Here is a 19,532-nt window from a genome sequence, read left to right on the forward strand (position 1 = left end):
GGATGAAGGCTACTAAAGATCCCTCTAGGCAAACTCACTGGAGGAAATGTTACCCAGCTTAGTCTTGGGGAATTCTTAGTCAGTTCTCAGAGGTGCCATCAGAGCACGCAGACCTTTGCGCAGGAACTGTTTTGGACTCCAGACCCAGCTGGAAATTTGTAGCCTTAAGGAGGAATTGTATCCTAGTTGCAGTTCTCCTCCACTTGATTCTTTCCAGACCACATTCCCAAACCTGAAGGGCTCTCAGTGTAGTTGGTAGCTGTGCTGTCCCCCAAGTCAGATGTGGTGGTTGCAGAAGCTGACCTATTGGGAGTGTTCTGAGCTTTCCAAGCAACCTTGCATTTAGAACATTGGTGATTCAATGGCAGTGTCTGTGGTTTCATTTGAACTGCGCTTCCCAGGTAGGTTATTCCTGGCAGGTTAAAAATCCTCCTGCCAATGCAGGAGATATGAAAGTCTGGAAGATCTCTAGGAGGAGGAAATGGCAATCTGCTCCAGTGTTCTTGTCTGGAAAATTCCATGGATAAAGGAGCTAGAGGGCTGCAGTCCATGGGGTCGCAAAGAGTTGGACAGGATTTACCAACTGAGCACACACACCCAGTTTTGACTCCTGACCAAGGTATATGTTTGCTATTCACTCTGCCACAGTTCATTTTCTGCCTCTGCAGAGCATGTGTGGGAATCTTTATTGTGCATTCAAGATTAGAAGAGTCACCCTTTTTACTGTCTCTGCTATATTGGTTATGGCACAGGTAAGTCTGTTCTGTGCAGAGATCTAGCAGCCAGAAACAATGCTGCTATCAACTGAAGAAATGGTGGAGAACTGAGCAGTGATTTGGGAATAAAACATATTCAAGATTTTGTCTGAACAGTAGCTTGGCAGCCTTGGGGATCAGGTTGTGATCCTGGAGGGATTAGTGTTTGGCCTGAGGTGTAACAACCGGTCCTCCAGATTGTGTCTTCCATGGCGGCACGTCAGCTCTGCTGTGTTTCTGCATTGTGGAGCCTTTAGAAGTAACCTCCTTGGCATATTCACCTACCCCTCTGGTGATCTAGACAAAGCATCCTCAGGTCATTGTTTCACCCCGATTTGCAAGCTGGCCCTCGGGCTGGTCACCTGGTAATGTCCCCAGTGCTGTAGGGATGGAGTAAGTGATCTTGTAAGAAGAAGAGTAGCCTGGGGGTGGGTCATATACACCAAAAAGTGATAAAGATGTTAGAGACCATGGCCTTGGGTTGGGGAAGGGCAATGTACTAATGTACTGCTCTCATGTGATAGGAAGCTTGAGGAGGGTGCTCTGGCTTTCCAGATAAGTGACTCTCAGAGACTAGATGAATCATGAGCATCCAATAACACCAGGAGCCTGAGCTCAGCACCCTGCCTGCAACAGAGTCAGAGAGCCACACACGTGTGAGAGAAGAGGCTGAGCAAAACCTGTCAATTGTGTCCCCCAGTTCAGACAGGTATAGTAACGTGCAAGGACAAAGCAGAAGATAAGGATGATCAGAACTAGTGGGAATCCTTCTGAATCTGTACAGCACACACACTAAGTGCAGTGGTAAGTGGTCAGGATATATGGGCAGCAATCATTATGAAGCTGTAGTACTGAGGAGTGTGTTTCTTTGCCTCTGGCTCCATCCACCTTCGGAGCCCGTAAAGACTCACTGAATCGCTGACAGCTTGGACTCTCTCTGACTCCCTATCTAGGCTTCTGACCTCTTGAGCCAGATTTAAAGGGTTCCTGTGATTAGGTTAGTCCACCTGGATAGTCTCCCCACTTTGAGGTCAACTTTATTACACCTGCAGAGTACCTTTTGCCAGGTAACATAACATAGTTATGCAAATAGCAGCTGTAAGGAAGCTGGAGTAGCTATACTAACACCAGAAAAAATAGTCAGGAGACTTTACAACAATACAGTGTTACCAGAGATAAAGAATGACATTTTATAATGATAAAAGGGTTAATCCATCAGGAACATAAAATCATTTTAAACACAAGGCATCTAACAGAGTCTCAAAATACACGAAGCAAAAACTGACAGAACCAAAGGGAGAAATAGACAATTCAACAATAATTATTGGAGATTTCAGTTCTATATTTTCAGTAATGGATGGAACAACTAGGAAGAAGATAAATAAAAAGATTTAAACAACATGACCTTACAGGCACCTGTAGACATTTCACCCAACAAGAGCAGACTACAGTTTCTCTCAAGTACACTGAGAACATTCTCCGGGAGAAACTATACACTAAGCCATAAAATAAGCCAAAATACATTTAAAGGGATTGAAGTTATACACAGTTTGAGACATCTCATATACCAGTTCTACAGTCTAGAAGGAGGGTGGCAAGGGTCTTGGGTAGCTTGTCCTCCTTCCTTCACTTTCTCATGAATGTTCAGGGGCACTTATGGAGGTGGCAGTGGGCAGACATGTAGGCCACTAGCCTGGAAAAGCTAGGGAACTAAAGAGAAGAGATAGTATTTCAGGGAAGCTGCCATAGTCTCAGGCTTCCAAAGCCAGGGAGGAATTGGTATGTAGGAAGTAAGCAGAGGTCGGGGGATGAATTTCTGTCTTGCTTGTCTGTACCTCTCTTTAAGCCTCAGCTTCTATGTCACTAAACCCCACTGCATAGGAGTGCTGTAGGTCACCACCAACCTCCATAGACCCATGGTCTTGATGTTTACTATGCTTTGTCTGAGAAGACAACCACAGGTCAATAGCTTTGCATCAACACAAACTATCGGTGTTCTATGAAAACTACTCTGAACATAAATAATATATTTGTGGGGCTTACCTGGTGGTCCAGTGATTATGAATCTGCCTACCAATGGACAATAGGACATGTGTTCGATCCCTGGTCCTCGAAGATCCCACATTCCATGGAGCGACTAAGCCTGTGTGCCACAACTATTGAGCCTGTCTGCTGGACCCTGTGCTCCACAACAAGAGTAGCCACCACAATGAGAAGCCCACGCACTGCAACTAGAGAGTAGCCCCTGCTCGATACAATTAGGGAAAGCCCCTTCAGCAGCAAAGACCTGGCATAGCCAAAAATAAATATTTTTAAAATTGATGACATTTTGACTCCACTTGTTTGACTTAGTATGAATAGAATGCTGAATTTCTAATTTTTTAAAGAAGGATACGCAACAAGCCACAAAGGTTTTACTGTATAACACAGGGAACTATGGGCTTCCAAGGTGGCTCAGTGGGTAAAGAGCCTGCCTGCAATGCAGGAGACGTGGGAGGTATGGGTTAGATTCCTGTGTCAGGAAGATCCCCTGAGGAGGGCATGGCAACCCACTGCAGTATTCTTGTCCGGAGAATCCCATGGACAGAGGAGCCTGGTGGACAACAGTCCACAGGTCACAAAGAGTCAGACACGACTGAGTGACTGAGCGCAGACCCACACACAGGGAGCTGTAATCAATATCTTGTAGTAACCTTTAATGGAAAATAATTTCAAAAATAATATATGTGTATATGTGTATCTGAAGCACACACACAAAAAAGAATTCTATTTTGTGAAAATTTAATAATGCTTATCTTTTTGCTAGTTTTTCTAAATGTCCTATGGCTATCTAATAACAACGTATGAGATACAAAATTTTAAATATATTTGTGTAGGATATGATTAATATAAATTAATTAAATATAAATCTATTATATTTAAATTATTGACACCATTCAATATGCTTTTATTCTTATTTTTTCAGCACTTGATAAAATATTCTCAGAGAAATGTTAATGTTTCACTATGATTATATATTTTTTCCTTTCTCTTATGTTTCTTCTGATTTTTGCTTTATGTATCTTTGTTTCTTTGTGGTTAAGGTGTCTAATGGTTTATGATATCTGTCTTCTCTGTGAATTGTGTACCTTTTGTCATTAAAAATATTCATCTTTGTTTCATTTAAAATAAACAAATTTTAAAAATTCAAAATAAATAATATTTTTTAAAAAAGGAAACAAAACCTATTTCAGTGACTTTGACATGTTAGAAAGAAACCTTGTGGTGCTAGGATGAGATTCACAAGTGACAAGCACAAAATCTTATATTCAGATTAAAACACAAAGCAACCCACAGGAGAAGAGGAGGATGGGGCTGGAGGCAGGGAGGTCAAACTTGATTTCAAGTTTAATGAGAAGCCCATGTGCTTCCTCAGTGAGGGAAAAGAAGCTACCATAATATTGGTCTCCACCAAGAAGGTAATTAAGACATCATCTGGTCAGTAATCCTTATAAGTTAATTATTCACATACCAAATACAGAATTAAATTCAGGATTTTTTCCCCACAATATTAAAATAATGTGGAAGAAATGAGAGAAACAAAGAACACCAAGACTATCTAAAAGTTTTAAATTTTTCTGATGGAAAAGTGACTTCATGACTATCCTTTTGACAATGAAAGAATTTGGGAAAATATTGATTCCTTGATGTTTTCTATGCTTGCAAGAATAGAAGTACAAAATAGCTTTAAAGTTTAGAAAGAGATAGGTCTGTACTATCAGTACAAGCGTACACAAATATTGGACACTGAGGGAATGTCCCCATCAGTGACGACCTTCAGAACAGACCAGGTAGCCTTGGGTATAAGTTTGGCCTAGTCACAACTAGAATACAGGAGCTCCCAGGATTCCATGACACCCCCCACCTTCCAGTTCTGTTATTGCAGCTCCACGTGGTTACCTGGCACGCTGGGTCCTCCCTCTGGCACTCTTGTCAGAGCCTGACCTCTGAGCTTTGGCTTCTTGTGCCTTATTTTTACAGCTAAGGATTCTCAGGGTTGAGGAATGCTGACAAAGTAGGCCCCAAAGTAAGTAATAAATTGCATCTTCATTTTTAAAACATGTTTAATACATTTTTTTCCACTGAATGAAATCTTGTTAAAGCAAAAGTTACATACTATAATAGTCACCTACTCATTTTAATTGTATACTTTAATGATTTTAGTAATTTACCAGGCTGTACATTCATCACCACAATGCATTCACTTGTCTCTAATTTCTTATTTCTTTGGGTTTCTTTTCCCCAGGTTCTGGCTCTGCTTCTTCCACCCTAAGCTTCAGCATGGCAGTATCTCATACCATTTTCTCTGGTTTGAGGACAGAAATGAGCGTCTTGGAAACCAACCAGTACTTGCACTCCCAGCTGGAAAAAAGCAAACAGGACTTTCGAGACCTCACAGAGAAACTGCTCACGTCCCAAGCTACTGTTTACTCCCTGGCTAACCAGCTGCAGAAATACAGTAAGTCCTTGGGGTCACAGTCACCATAGTGATAAATGATTGTCTTCCCTCTAAGAAACAAAACACCCTCAAACTGTATTCTTTTCCCTCCTTCATCAAAATAAATTGCATCCTTACTACACTCCTAGAAAGGTAGAAACAGGTAGTTTACCCTCACTTCTCAGAGGATGGAGACACTGACGAACAAAGGGGTCAAGTTTGCAGTGAGAGTATAGGGAGGAATAGAGGCTAAGATCTGGTTCAGGCACTAGACTTCTTTCTCTCTCAGGAATATATATCAGATTCTATAAATATATAATATCTTTGTTGGCTTAAACATCTCAGGATTTAATTCAAACTTTTTGTGAGCATCGATTTGCAAAGCACTGTGCTAACTGCACTAGGGAAGAAAGAAGTGAGAGGACATCCTGCCGACCTTAAAGGTCCTTAAAGCCGTCTATTCCCAACTGAACCACAGAGATCTGGAGATGAGAATATCAGTAGCACACAGTAAGGGGAGGGGTGGAGCTGTAGTGACTGAGGAACATGGGAATGAGGACTGAGGGGGACAGGAATAAAAGGGGGGGATTCTTACTGATGCAGAAGTTGAGTTCGCTTTTAAATTTCTACCATTAGTTTTCAGTGAACCAATGGGGGATAATATTTGCTATGTAACTTATTGACATGGACCAAAAAGTAAAGATTAAAGCCTAGTTGTCAAAGAAGTGAAAAGAGCTTTCAGGTATGGAAATGTAAGGGTTGTTTTTTTTTTTTACATCTTTTATTATGATCATAATACAGCTTTTTTTAAAACTGGAGAAGAAGAAAGACGTTACCCAACATCTTCGTGTATAGGTAACACAGTGCAGTAATTAAGAGCATGTGCCCTGGGGCCAGACTTCCTGGGTTCAAACCCAAGTTGTTCATCTTCCCCATGCCTCAGTTTCCTCATCTGTAATGGTAACAGGAATAGTATCTACCTCCTCGGAGAGAGGTGATGATTTCAGGATGATAATTCTCGAAAATATGTTAGAACAGGGCCTTGGGTGCTGATGCTGCTGCTAAGTCGCTTCAGTTGTGTCTGACACTGTGCGACCCCATAGACGGCAGCCCACCAGGCTCCTCTGTCCCTGGGATTCTCCAGGCAAGAATACTGGAGTGGGTTGCCATTTCCTTGGCAAACACTGTGTATTAGTTCTCCCACCAACCTAACGCAGCACCTGTTAGCATTGAGCATATGTCTTTCAGGTTTTTTCCCCTTTGTGTGCATTTTTACACAGTTGTATCTAGATAAACTTTAAAATCTTGGAAATATTGAGGGATTACCGAAACTCTCAACATGGGAAGACTGTCAGCCCTATAGTCCTTGGAGCCTTCCCAAACACACAGGGAATTCCTACTCTGTGCCCAGGTTCATATTTTCCTTAAGAGGCTGCAAGGTTTGGTAAAGTGGCCCAAGATTTGGAGTCACAACTCAGTGTATGTGAATTCTGACTTAGCTTCATCTCACTTGAATCATTTTGAGTTATTTTACTCTCTATGAGGTTCTCTCTCCTCAGCTCTAACTTAGGGGAAATCAAATGATAGTAGCTGGGAAGCTGAGGAATCAGACGTGGGATTCCCTGCATGGAGCCTGGTACCTGGGTGACATCTGTCCTGGGGTGGCCCGTCCTCCTCCCTTGAAGGCTGGACCACAGCAGCAGGGCCAGCTTCCCCTGAGACAGTGTCTCTGTTTCCCCAGAGTGTGAAGAGTACAAGGACCTCATTGAATCTGTGCTGGAGGAAGAAATGCCCTTTGAGGAGGGCAACCTGGCAGAGAAGAGGAGACTGGCTACACTACTTGGGTAAGGAGGAAGCTTTGTGGGAAAGTGTGTCAACTGGGGAAGCCCAGGGCGATAGGATAAAGAGAAAACGTGTGCAGGGAAAAGGGCAGAAATGTACACACAGGCACAGAATTAGACAAAGACAGCCTGGGGGCTTTGGGAACTAATGGAGGACTCGTTAAGTCTCTGCATTCTCCCTGAAGTCATAGATGAATAAAATGAACTCACATGCTGGTATTGGAACTCTGGCAATGTGGCTTCTGAATTAGCAATGGGCAAATGAACTCAACCTTCCATGAGTCTCAGCGACCTCATCTGTGAAATAAAAATACCGACAGTGTCTACCTCGGAGGGTTATGGAGGTTAAATGTGCGATGACCAGCAGTTAAAACCATTTCTCACACATGTGGAGCTTCCAACAATATTAGCCGTAATTATTATACCTGTTCTTGCTTTTTATACGCCTACTACTTATCATCTTTTTTTAAATATTAGATTTGGTTTTTATTGTAGAGCATACATGAGAACAAAGTACTGACACAAAACTGCAAGTCACATTTGGGAAGTAAGCTAAAAAAGACCTGTAACTGTTTTAGTCATACAGTCCTGACTGGAGGAATCTACTGTGGCAAAAGAGCCCTGGCTCTTGAGAGGGCTTTCTTGATGATGGCTGCCCCATGTTAGGCTGCCTCAGGCCTGGGCCTCTGTAAGACTAGGTCCCTGGCAGGTGGCAGCCTGGGGACCAGGAGGACCTCTGCCCTTAAGGCTGTGGCTTAGCCGTGGCTGGGAAGGGACACTCCTAATTTCTAATGTTCCCAAGTGCCTTTCATGATAATAATGTTTCTCTTCCCCACTTTTGATTGATTGATTTATTTCTAAAAGTATCAGACTATGTGGAGTGTTAGCTGGTAGGGCCATTGGGTAGACAGATAATTGAGCAGTCATTGCTTGGAAAATGAATTATTAATTTGCAAGGCCCGATATTGCCTATCCTTAGAGACTTTCATAGATAGGGTAGATTGTGGCATTGAAGACATCCTCTCAACCTTGGTTAAAATGAAATCTGAGAAGCTCAGATGTGTAAGAGCCACTAAAGCAGAGATGCTTGACTGAAGGAGGCCTAGGTCTGGAGACCCTGTTTCTCCCTGATCTCTGCCTTCCACTCTTCTGACACTTTATAGGAACTCTAAGGAATAGAGTTTTGAAAGGCAACCTGTGGATGATTACTTAGTATTGAGGAGATTCAAGCATCAGATGGGGTAGATGACTATTAATATCTAGTCTAGCATTAGGATTATGTGGTTTTAAGTATTAACTGATTGGCTACTCAGGTGTGTATGCTCTACTATGTACTGTAAGCTGGGTCATATGGACTGTCTCTAGCCTCACAGAGCTCACATTCTAGTTGGGAATCTATGAAAAACATTTGTACAAAATTAGAAAACTGTGAAATCCCAGACAGAGTCATGTAATTGTTACTCAGAATTTTAATTACTCTTGAGTGCCTCCTTAACCTGTTATAATAGCTTATCTTCCTGTCATTCAGAGGAATGCTCTTCATCTTAACTCTCTCACTGATGTTTCTTTTCATCTTTTCAATTAATACCAGATGTACCGGTCCAACACTTCTAAAGCTGGCTTCCCCACCCCCAGTCGGCCACACTTTCTGTATAATGCTTGATGATGCATATGACATTAAAATGGATGTGGACTGAAGTGAGGAACTGCAGGGGCTTTTTTTCCTTTAAGTGAGGTTAACGAAAAAGAAAGAAACAAACCCAATACTATTTCCTCATTCCCTCTGTTACAGGCAAGTCACAGAACCTGTGCAAGTATTCAACTTGGGAAATTCCCTACAAGCAATCGAAGACACACTTCTGCTGAAATTTCCATAACTTATCATTCATGACATTCACTTTTACATTTTACTTTTCTTTGCCACTTTAGGAGATATGATCCCCTGATTGAGGCTCAGGCCCGAGAACTGACCTGCTTACGACAGAAGATACAGGAAGGGAAAGGTGTCTGTCATCTATTCACACAGCATGCAAAGAACACAATCAAGACTTTTGAGAGTCTCCTCAGGAGCACTGACATGACCCACTTCCAGAGACAGAGATTCTGTGAGCTCCTGGCCCAAGAAAGCCAGCTGGCAGAGAGACTTGCCAGCGAACTCTCCACTGGTAAGTTATCTTACAGGCTCTGAGAACAGGCTCTTAGCTCCTCCAGAGGTCCTAACCTTACATGAAACTCCACACCTTCACAACTCCTACAGTGACGTTGTAGCCTGGTGTCCTGCTGTTCTGTGGTGTTCTCAGCTACAGGACAGCTTCCCTGGTGGCTCAGCTGTTAAAGAATCTGCCTGCCAATGCAGGAGATGCAGACGTGGGTTCGATCCCTGGGTTGGGAGGATCCCCTGGAGAAGGAAGTGCCAACCCACCCCAGAGTGAAGCTATCAGCTAGAAATACCTGGGAGTCCAACCCTGGGCCCAAGGCGAGCCTCCAGACATATTCCAAAAAGGAGCCATTGTTGTCACTGGACTGACCCTTGTGGTTCTTATGATTGCAAGATACACCTCAGCTACAACCATCAGGGAACTTTGAAAAACATGAGGTATATCACTCACATTTCCCGGAGGGTACACGACTCACCCAGGGCCACACAGTGAAGTTAGGGTCCGCTTACCTGTAAAAAGAGGGAGACAGCACAGGGCTGTGGTTCTGCCTAATTTGGGTCGAGGATGGGGAGCCTAGGATTTCATAGGTTCACTCTTTATTGGTCACTAAAGTGCAGGAAAGAAAAACAAAGGGTCAGACATCAATGATCTAAATCAGCCAGGAATCTCTGAAACAAGAGAAACTTCAGACGTGGAGCACCTTGCCTCTTTATCTGGCCCTGTAGCTGCCCATGTGTTCCTTCGAGATAGCTGTCTTTGAAGTGGATGCCTTCAGAATCAACAGCCTAATATCAGCACTTGGGTTACAATTTTAAAAGAAGAGGACTGTCAGGTGCTTAGAGTATACCTGCTTCTCACCCTGTATTCTGGGGACCATGACAATGGTACTCGAGAGTACAGTGGAGCATATATGGGGCTGGAGACCACATTGTTAAAACTGCTTTCATCATCACAGACTTTTGGAGCAGGAGCCAGCAACCATCCATTCATTTTTGGTTTTTAAGATACTTGATATGCAGTAAACTGACCCACTGTAGAATCAGTTCTGTGAGTTTTGAAAAATGCATACAGTGTTATGTAAAAGTACCACCACAATCAAGATACAGAGCAATTCCATCACTTGTAAACGTTCCCTTGTACCTCTTTGTAGTCAACCATTTCCTCCAAATCAAGTCCCTGCAACCACTGGATCTGGTTTTTTTCCCTTTAGATTTTTTTGAATCTCCAGAATGTATCAGTAGTTTGTTCCTTTTCATTGATGAGTACTATTCCATTATAGAGATGTACCACTTTTTGTTTACCCAGTCATCCACTGAAGGACATTTAGATTGTTTTCAGTTTGGGGTGATTATGATTCATAGTTGTTAAGATTCACATAGAGATTTTTGTGTGAAAATACATTTTCACTTCACTTTGCTTGGATAAATATCTTGGAGTAGGATTGCCGAGTCATATGGTGAGTGTATGTTTGTGTGTGTGTGTGTGTGTGTGTGTTAGTCACTCAGTCATATCTGACTCTTTGTGAGTCCATGGACTGTATAGCCTGCCAGGTTCCTCTGTCCTTGGAATTCTCTAGGCAAGAATATTGGAATGGGTTGCCATTTCCTTCTCCAGGGGATCGTCCCAACCCAGGGATCAAACCTATGTCCTGTATTGCAGGTAGATTGTTTACTATCTGAGCCACAAGGGAAGCTTAAAGAGTGTACGTATCCTTAAAGTGTACATTATAATATTGTACATTTATCTTATAAGAAACTACCAAACTGTTTTCCAGTGTGACAAAACCATTTCACATTCCCCTGAGCAATGAGTTAGATTGCAGTTGTTCCCCAATACCAGCTCTTGACATTATCAGGGTGTCATTTTTGGGCTTTTTGTCTTTTAATAGGTGTGTGGTTGCTTATCATTCTGATTTTTAATTTGCATTTTCCTATTGACTAATGATTTTGAAGATCTTTTCACATGTCTACTGATCATCCGTATATCTTTGGAAAAGTGAGTGTCCACTATATTGTTCATTTTAAAGTAGTTTTTCGTATTATTGAGTCATGAGAGTTCTTTATATGTCTGGATACAAGTCCTTTATAAGATATTTGATTTGTCAGTATTTTCTCCCAGTTTGTCGCTTATCTTTTCATTCTCTTAACTCTCTTTCAGAGTGAAGAATTTCTTAATATTGGTGAAGTCCAACTTATTGGATCATCATTGTCTAGTTTTATCTAAGAACTCTTTGCCTAAAACAGGGTTCTTGGCCTTTCCATATAGATTTTACAGTCAGCTTGTCATTATCTATAAAAAAATTCTGTTGGGATTTTGAGTGGCATTGCATTAAATCTGTGAAAAGTTTAAGGAGAATTGATATTTTTAATAATATTGGGTATTCTAATTAATGATCATAGTGTCTCTCATTAGGTTGAGCTAGTCTTTGTTTTATTTATTCATAGTTCCATGGACAAGCAAACCTTTTTTTTATTGTTTTATGATGATAACTACTGACAATAGAGAAGAAATTTTGTCTCCTAACACAAATATGAGCAGGCGTGGCCCAGCTAAATAAAACTTCCAACTTATTTAAGGAAGTTCCTTATTTGCTAAGATTCTGTTTTGAATTGACATTGTTTTGTCAAATGCCTATTTGTTCAGAACAAATGATTATATATATATTTTTTTATTTTGTGCCCTTTTAGATTGTACTCTTGACACTTTGAATATTATATTGTGAGACACTGGGTCCTAGTAAAGCCCTCTGGGTTATTTCTTAGCAGGCAACCAACCTCTTCTAGGTTTAGGCTGCAAGTTCTGTCTCACATTCTATGGGTAGCAGTTCCAACATCAGTTTAATGTTCAGGGCCTTAGATGTGTTGTTTGGGTCAGTTCAGCAAGTATGCCACTAGGTTTAGTTTGGACTAGCTGATGGTTTATATGGTAATTCAATTCTCTAATCCTTTGCCATGATTCCTTGTCTCTGTTCCACACAGGCTCAGTTTGGGGATGAACTCTAATATTTTTGACAATCCGTAGATCCTTTCCCAGCCTCTCCTCTCTCTGGCATTTCTTCTCTACTTTCCAATTCCCAAGGGACCTCTTCCACATTCCTCTGTTCAGAAAGATTGGGTGCTCCAAGTCATTTCTCCTGTCACGCTGTCCTGCAGTTCCTCAGGACTGGGGCTACTCTAAGATCAAAGAGGCAAGAAAATTGAGACAGAAAAAAAAGGAGGGGACACTCGTCACACTTTTCAGACAATTAGTCCCTTTTGGACTAGAGAGGTAGGTTCTCATTTGTGGTTAACATCCCTGTTCAGCTGCTTCAACAACAGTTCTGCAACTGGGCTGGTCTCTGGGCAGGGTCAGGAGAGAAAAAAAAGAAATGGGAAAGAGTCTCTTTACACTCATCAGCAGAGGTCCCCCCGTCCAGTCATTTAGATAGAACAGGGGGTTTCTCCTGTTGTATTTGCTCCTCCGTGGTTGCTGGAGTATCTGTGTGAGAGCAGGATTGGGACTCACAGCCATGGTCCATCAACCAAGTTTGTGGGGGAAGCGAAGGTTAGAGCTGAAGGAGTGCAGAAGACAGCCAGGCAAGTACCCCGTGTACTGGAGAACAGGACATTGTGAACTTTTTGCCTTGACTCAGTAGCAGACGTCCTGGTGACGATTCAGCCAACCAGCAATATATTGTTCACTGTTGCTCAGGAAAGCCTGCCAGGCTGCTTCTCTAAAGACATAACTTGAGCCCTCCTGGAATAATTCTCCCAGAGCATTCTGAACAAACATATAAAGTATTGTGTCTCTGGTCAGATAGGCCCTTGTATTTGTAAAGCATGAGATGGAACCTGCTCAATTTCCCACTAGCTTTCTCTATTTTTGGTTCACAGAAAATCACCATGATAGGAAGGATGAAGAGGGACAGGAGTCACGGGCAGCCAGGTAACTCTGAGTGATGAAAGGGCTGAGGATGGAGTGGTGAAACCTAGAGAGGAGTCCAGAAGCAAGAGATCCAGAGGCCAAAGGTCCCAGATCCAGGAGAAACTAGAAGATGCTGATTGTTCCTATTTCATTCATTCATCATACAATGATGTGTCCTTTAACCCATGTTATCTGTTCTCATTGAAGTTCTTGTATTAGCTGCCATTTCTTAGTAATTCTTCAAGTTTAGTTAACTGAGTCATTTTGACCTAAAGGTAAACCAGCCAGAGAAACCTGGTCTCTATTTTCTGAAAACCTGTATGGTTAAAAACTAAAGTGAAATGCCTGTTTCTGCCCAGTTGCCCTGAGATATGTTGGCCAATGTTTCATAGCCAGAAATATCTTGAAAAATAAAGCCAATCATGTCATATATATAAATATACATTCATATATATATGGATAGAGAGAGATCTAAAAGCTACAAGAGCCCTGCTGCTGCTGCTAAGTCACTTCAGTCATGTCCGACTCTGTGTGACCCCATGGACTGTAACCTATCAGGCCCCTCTGTCCCTGGGATTCTCCAGGCAAGAGTACTGGAGTGGGTTGCCATGTCCTTCTCCAACAAGAGCCCTAGAAGGTTACATTCCCTCAGGAGCCAGTATTCAATGGACCCCTTCACATACTTTTACATAAAATTTGTCCGTAGCATTTTAAAGTCTGTATTATAGGACTCTGTGTGTCCTGTGTGTCAGAGTATATTTTAGAGGAATCGTTGAGTCTACTTCCTCATCCACACTTAGAGGTCAGTCACTGAACGCATGCTGGTCTCTCTCCTACCCCAATTCTATGCACACTGCAATCCCAGTTAGAAGTGGATTGTTACGTTTTTTTCTCTCTGAAAGGATAGGCCTTTTGGTTTCTGGTGTGTCTTCGATGAGGTTCAGATGAGCACCAGCTGTCAGGTTGATGCTGGCTGCCTTTTTTTCATCTCCTGTCTTGTCTGCCTCCTTCTCCATCCCCTAATCAGGCTCAGCACGGGGGTCCAGGAGGAAGAGGTGAATGAAGTCCTGGAGGACTCACTAGATGAAAAGTATCTGATGCATTCCAGTCGCCATGACTCCCACCAGTCTTCCAGCAGCAATGTGTGTGATGTGCAGGACCAGCTCTGATGTAGACTGAGCCAGTGAGTACTCCCAATACAGAGAGAATAACCCCCAACAGCCAGAAGACTGAATAATAAAGCTCTGGTAGCTTCTACCTGCTCACCACCTCTATCTAGGCTGATTGAGGTCTTCTCTACAGGCAGACCATAAAGACTAACCTTGAAAAAGTGATTAGGCTGAATTCAGTTCTGTTTTATGTCCCTGGTGTGTCTGTTCATTTGCATTCTCCCTGGTCCGCACCTCACCTCCCTTCCTCTGGCCCACATTGGCATATGCAAGCTGAGGAACCCCAGGCAAACCAGAGTGCAGAGAGTGAAGGGATCATGAGAAACTCTCTGCCACGCTTCAGCACATGTACATAATAAACTTCCTTATTTAAGATGGAGCTTTCCTGAAATGTTCTAGCTAATTACAGTTTCTGAATGGTGCCCCTTAGGCTTTTCTAGCTTTCCGAGAATATCATCAGTCCTGCCCATATTTGGAGTCCACTTATCATGGTTCCTCAGCAATGCAGGAGTCGAGGCGGGTTCCTCATGAACTCATGGCTCCTGAGTTTAAGCACCAGTGTCCATCCCCCTTCAGGTGGCTTCTCTCCCTATAAGGTTCCATCTTAGTACAGACTATCAGGTGGTGAAAGTTAACCTTCTGCCCCATCACACTGAAGTCCCCACGCTTGAGTCCTGGTTTTGTTTTGGGCTGAGGCAGAAGCACAAGACAAGGAACTGCAGAGAGCATCCTTAGAAGAAAATGTGTGTAACTCGACTTAACAGTAATTATTTCCTGGAACAGGATGCACTTCTCACTTCTCCAGGCAGATCTTGGAATCCACTGCCCAGTTGTACAATGAAAACACAGATATCAGGGAAGAAAATCAGAGCCTTCTACCTCACCTGAGTCATATTCCAGAATAAGCGGTCAAAACCCACAGGGAGAGACCACCTTCAGATCGCTCTCTTCTCTTGCCACATCTGGCTATCAAAACAAAAGATGTGGAGACCAACACTATTACACAATCCATAATTCTCATAGTTTTCTCTATCTAGAAAGATGCTCTCTCTACAGGTCCCCAGACTCCAGGCTCCAGGAATGGCTCTAGGAAACCCACCATTTAGTTACAAAATGCACCCTATTATTTAAGCCTGAATTCCAATCTTAGGTTTCTCAACTTACAGGTTATGTGGCTTTAGTTACTACTTAACTTCTTGACCTACTGTTTTCTCAGGGGCAAAGGAAGTACACTTGAATATATTTAGATTCTGGAACCAGTTCTGACGTGGTAAGGGAGATTTCCTATTCCACAGGTTAAGGTTAAGTGTTCAGTCATACAAAATTGCCCCACATCTCCACACCCTGTCCATTTCTGAGGGCAGTTGAAAGCCCAGATTGTTACCTGAACTCCTGACTGACTGGCTAGAAATCAGGATATCACCACCCCCTCCTCAGTTTCAATTAGTTTCCTAGAGTTGCTCCTACAGAACTCAGAGAAACACTGTACTTACTGCACTATCGGTTTATTATAAAAGGATATAACTCAGGAACAGCAGGTGGAAGAGATGCACAGGGCAGGGCATGGGGGAAAGGGTGGAGCCTCTATGCCTTCTCAGAGAAAGCCTGGTGCCTTGTACTCTTCTAGTACCTCCATGTGGTCACCAACCCAGAGGCTCTCATAATCTTGAAAACCTTTTGAGCTTTACGGAAACTCATTACACTGGCCTGATTGATGAAACCACTGGCCATAGTGATTAAACTCAGTCTCCAGCCCCTTTCCCCGTCCATAGGTCAGGGGCTGGGACTGGAAGTTCCAACCCTCTCATCACAAGATGGACCTTCCTGCCAAGAAGCCCACAGCAATACTTGCTTCCGAAAGTTGCTTTGTTAATACAAACACAAGTACCTTTATCCCTCCAACACTTAGGAAATTACAAGGGTTTTCAGAGTTCTGTGCCAGAAACAGGGATGAAGACCAAGTATGTATTTCTTATGATAAATCACAAGGCACTGGTAGTGTCTGAGGACCCTCCTGGTTCCACAATAGGGCTATACCCTTGGCACCACCTTTCTGTTTAAAAGGGGTGGGACATGGATTTAGGAGCCAGATATTCATTTAAAACAGCCTCTCTTTCCTAGAACAGACTGCTTTTTTTTTTTGACATGTACACACTACTTCAGAGAAGGCAATGGCAATCCACTCCAGTACTCTTGCCTGGAAAATCCCATGGACGGAGGAGCCTGGTAGGCTGCAGTCCATGGGGTCGCGAAGACTCGGACATGACTGAGTGACTTCACTTTCACTTTTCACTTTCATGCATTGGAGAAGGAAATGGCAACCCACTCCAGTGTTCTTGCCTGGAGAATCGCAGGAACGGCAAAGCCTGGTGGGCTGCCGTCTATGGGGTCGCACAGAGTCTGACACGACTGAAGAGACTTAGCAGCAGCAGCACACACAATTTTATTTATTTATGGCTGCACTGTGTCTGCGTTGCTACATGCGGGCTTTCTCCATTTGCGGTGCATGGGCTTCTCATCGCAGTGGTTTCTCTTGTTGCAGAGCACAGGCTCTAGGAGCACAGGCATCAATAGTTGGGCACCCAGGCTCAGTAGTTGTGGCTTGCTGCCTCTAGGGCACGTGGGTCTCAGTAGTTGCAGCCCAGGGGCTCATTAGTTGTGGCTCCAGGGCCCTAGTGTGTGCAGGCTTCAGTAGTTGTAGCTTGAGGGCTCTAGAGCATGGGCTCAGTAGCTGAGGTGCACGGGGCAGTTACATCCTGGCATATGGATCCCAGACCAGGGATGGAACCCACGTCCTGTGCATTGGCAGGCAGATTCTTCTCTGTTGCACCACCAGGGAAGTCCTAGAACAGACTGTTTCTGAATGTGCATGCTTGAAGCTAGGCTCCTCTCTCCTGAGAGGTGTGAAAGGTCTTCCTTTTTTCTCCGCAAGAGTAGAATGGAGATTAAACTGATGCTGAGCAGCGTGAGGGGGAGTAGGGGGTGGGGAGGTGAAGGTAGTGGGGGTGGTGGGGGGTGTGGGCAGGGATCTGGCTAAACCACATGCAGCAGCTTTGAGCAGGGCCGTCAGTGTTTTGGGGTGGTGAAGTCCTATGTTCCACACCACAGGGCAGTGGTATCTTTCAGAGTACTTTCCTCTCATCTGCTAGCACAGCTTTCTCTTTCCAGATTGTAGCTGACTGCCACAGTTTATCCTCGTAATGCATTCAAGTGGCACATGGCATCTTTCCTCTCTTAGCTCTCACTGCAACCTCAGTTAGGTATCAGGAGAATCTGATAGAAAATCCTCACTGTTTTTTTTGTTTTCTGTTTCAGGTGACAACTAATGCTGGAACTGTGTGAAATTTTTTGTCTTATTTCAATAGAGCATAGTCCCCAATTGATGAGAAAAACAACAAAACAAGCAAAATCCAAATCTGAGAGGAAGAGCAAGACTTCACCCTACTTTAGATTTTTACTCCAGGTTGTAGAAGTCTCAGTCCTTCAGCCTACAAATATGATAACTGCCCAAGGGACACCAATGCCTAGATTCACAGATAATCTTGAGAAAAATCTAACCCTTTCCCCTCCCATCTCCCTCCTGTGGATAACTAGTCAGCAGCAGCTAGAAGAAAATGGCAAGGACTTAGATGAAGAATACATCAGAATAATGTCACTGCAGACCATTCATCAGCTCTTCAGTACATGTCCCTTTTCCTGGGTGGTTGGGGGTGTATAAAGATCCTAAAATAAAGCTTATTTTATATGCATTCTGTTGGCTATCATCTTTTTGTGCAAATCAAAAGCATAAGACTTTCTTTCTTCAGCCTAAAGCAGAGAACTCAAACATTAATGTGCCCACTACATTATACCCCAGAGTGATAGAAACCAAGGCTGAATGCATACTTCATTCCAAAATTACACATTATTGAGCACCTAATATTACATGCAAGTTGGACTATAAAGAAAGCTGAGCGCCAAAGAATTGATGCTTTTGAACTGTGGTGTTGGAGAAGACTCTTGAGAGTCCCTTGGACTGCAAGGAGATCCAACCAGTCCATCCTAAAGGAGATCAGTTCTGGGTGTTCATTGGAAGGACTGATGTTGAAGCTGAAACTCCAATACTTTGGCCACCTGATGCGAAAAGCTGACTCATTTGAAAAGACCCTGATGCTGAGAAAGATTGAGGGCAGGAGGAGAAGGGGATGACAGAGGCTGAGATTGTTGGCATCACCAACTCAATGGACATGGGTTTGGGTAAACTCTGGGAGTTGGTTATGGATGGGGAGGCCTGGCATCCTGCAGTTCATGGGGCTGCAATGAGTTGCAGCCCCATGCAAAACTGAGTGACTGAACTGAACTAAACTGAATATTACATGGAAATATTCATTGTGTCCAACCGTCTGGGAACCAAGGTTTCTCAAGCAAAAATTTCTGCCCCCCAGGTTGGGCATCTGCAAGCAGAGCAGCAGTCCATACATATCCACCTGATGGGGGACCCAAGGACACAATGATAGAATTTCTGCCAGAGAAAGATCCTGCGGTCTGCTGTTCACTGCTGTACTTTAGCAAAAGTTCCATCCTAGAGGTCTGTGTTTAGGACCCACAGAGAGAGATCTAACATACCTAGATGGAATTGCTGCTGCTCATTCACTTCAGTTGTGTCTGATTTGGCAAGAATAGTAGAGTGGGTTGCCTTGCCCTTCTCCAGGGGACCTTCCCGACCCAGGGATTGAACCCATGTTTCCTGGCATTGCAGGTGGCTTCATCGCTGAACTACTGGGGAAGCCTCCTAGATGGAACTGGTAGCTTTCAAATTACTCCACTCTCATTTGGAGTTTTTTTCTGAAAATAAACTTCTCATACCCTATCTGTCTTTTGCTTTTCAATATAAAATCATTGAGGACATCTCATTCAGAAGCTGTAAAACATGTAAGATAGCCTCCAACTTACCAGATTCCCAGGTTAGAAAGCGGATTCTTCTAAGGAGGGCAAATCCTGGGTGGCAGGAAGGGACCTCTAGATGGGTTTGTACCATACACCAGTGACTTACATTTTCTTGTACCAGTAAGTAGCATTGGTCACTGTCTCAAAAAGTCTGACACGACTGAGCGACTAACATACATACCTTCCTTACATCCAAAAGAGATCAGATTCTGGGTTCCTGAAGGGCCAAGAGGGCCCTCTTCTGGACAGCCAACATGTTCCTGTCCTTGGAAGATAGATCCCACAGAAGATAGCTTTGAGAG

At 43.3% G+C, this 19,532-nt stretch overlaps 1 protein-coding gene across 1 annotated transcript; it reads left to right on the forward strand.

Moving 5' to 3' along the window:
- The first annotated feature begins 4,673 nt into the window (after positions 1 to 4,673).
- Positions 4,674 to 18,053, forward strand: LOC145507734 (NBPF family member NBPF6-like protein). Its single transcript, XM_081495073.1, has 7 exons — positions 4,674 to 4,821; positions 5,041 to 5,253; positions 6,974 to 7,076; positions 9,003 to 9,238; positions 13,105 to 13,156; positions 14,163 to 14,318; positions 17,620 to 18,053. Exons 2-6 carry the CDS (start codon positions 5,076 to 5,078, stop codon positions 14,302 to 14,304), a joined length of 711 nt encoding a protein of 236 aa, XP_081351199.1. The 5' UTR covers positions 4,674 to 4,821; positions 5,041 to 5,075; the 3' UTR covers positions 14,305 to 14,318; positions 17,620 to 18,053.
- The last annotated feature ends 1,479 nt before the right edge of the window (positions 18,054 to 19,532 follow it).

The sequence above is a fragment of the Giraffa tippelskirchi genome, chromosome 5 (genome assembly GCF_054371585.1).
Source record: "Giraffa tippelskirchi isolate mGirTip1 chromosome 5, T2T-mGirTip1v1.2.pri, whole genome shotgun sequence".
Taxonomy (NCBI): Eukaryota; Metazoa; Chordata; class Mammalia; order Artiodactyla; family Giraffidae; genus Giraffa; species Giraffa tippelskirchi.

Excerpts from the sequence above, each read along its gene's own strand:
- LOC145507734 (XM_081495073.1), top strand. The coding sequence starts at position 5,076 with ATGGCAGTATCTCATACCATTTTCTCTGGTTTGAGGACAGAAATGAGC. Across the intron at positions 5,254-6,973 it reads TAACCAGCTGCAGAAATACA|AGTGTGAAGAGTACAAGGAC; the intron begins GTAAGTCCTTGG and ends CTGTTTCCCCAG. Across the intron at positions 7,077-9,002 it reads AGACTGGCTACACTACTTGG|GAGATATGATCCCCTGATTG; the intron begins GTAAGGAGGAAG and ends TTGCCACTTTAG.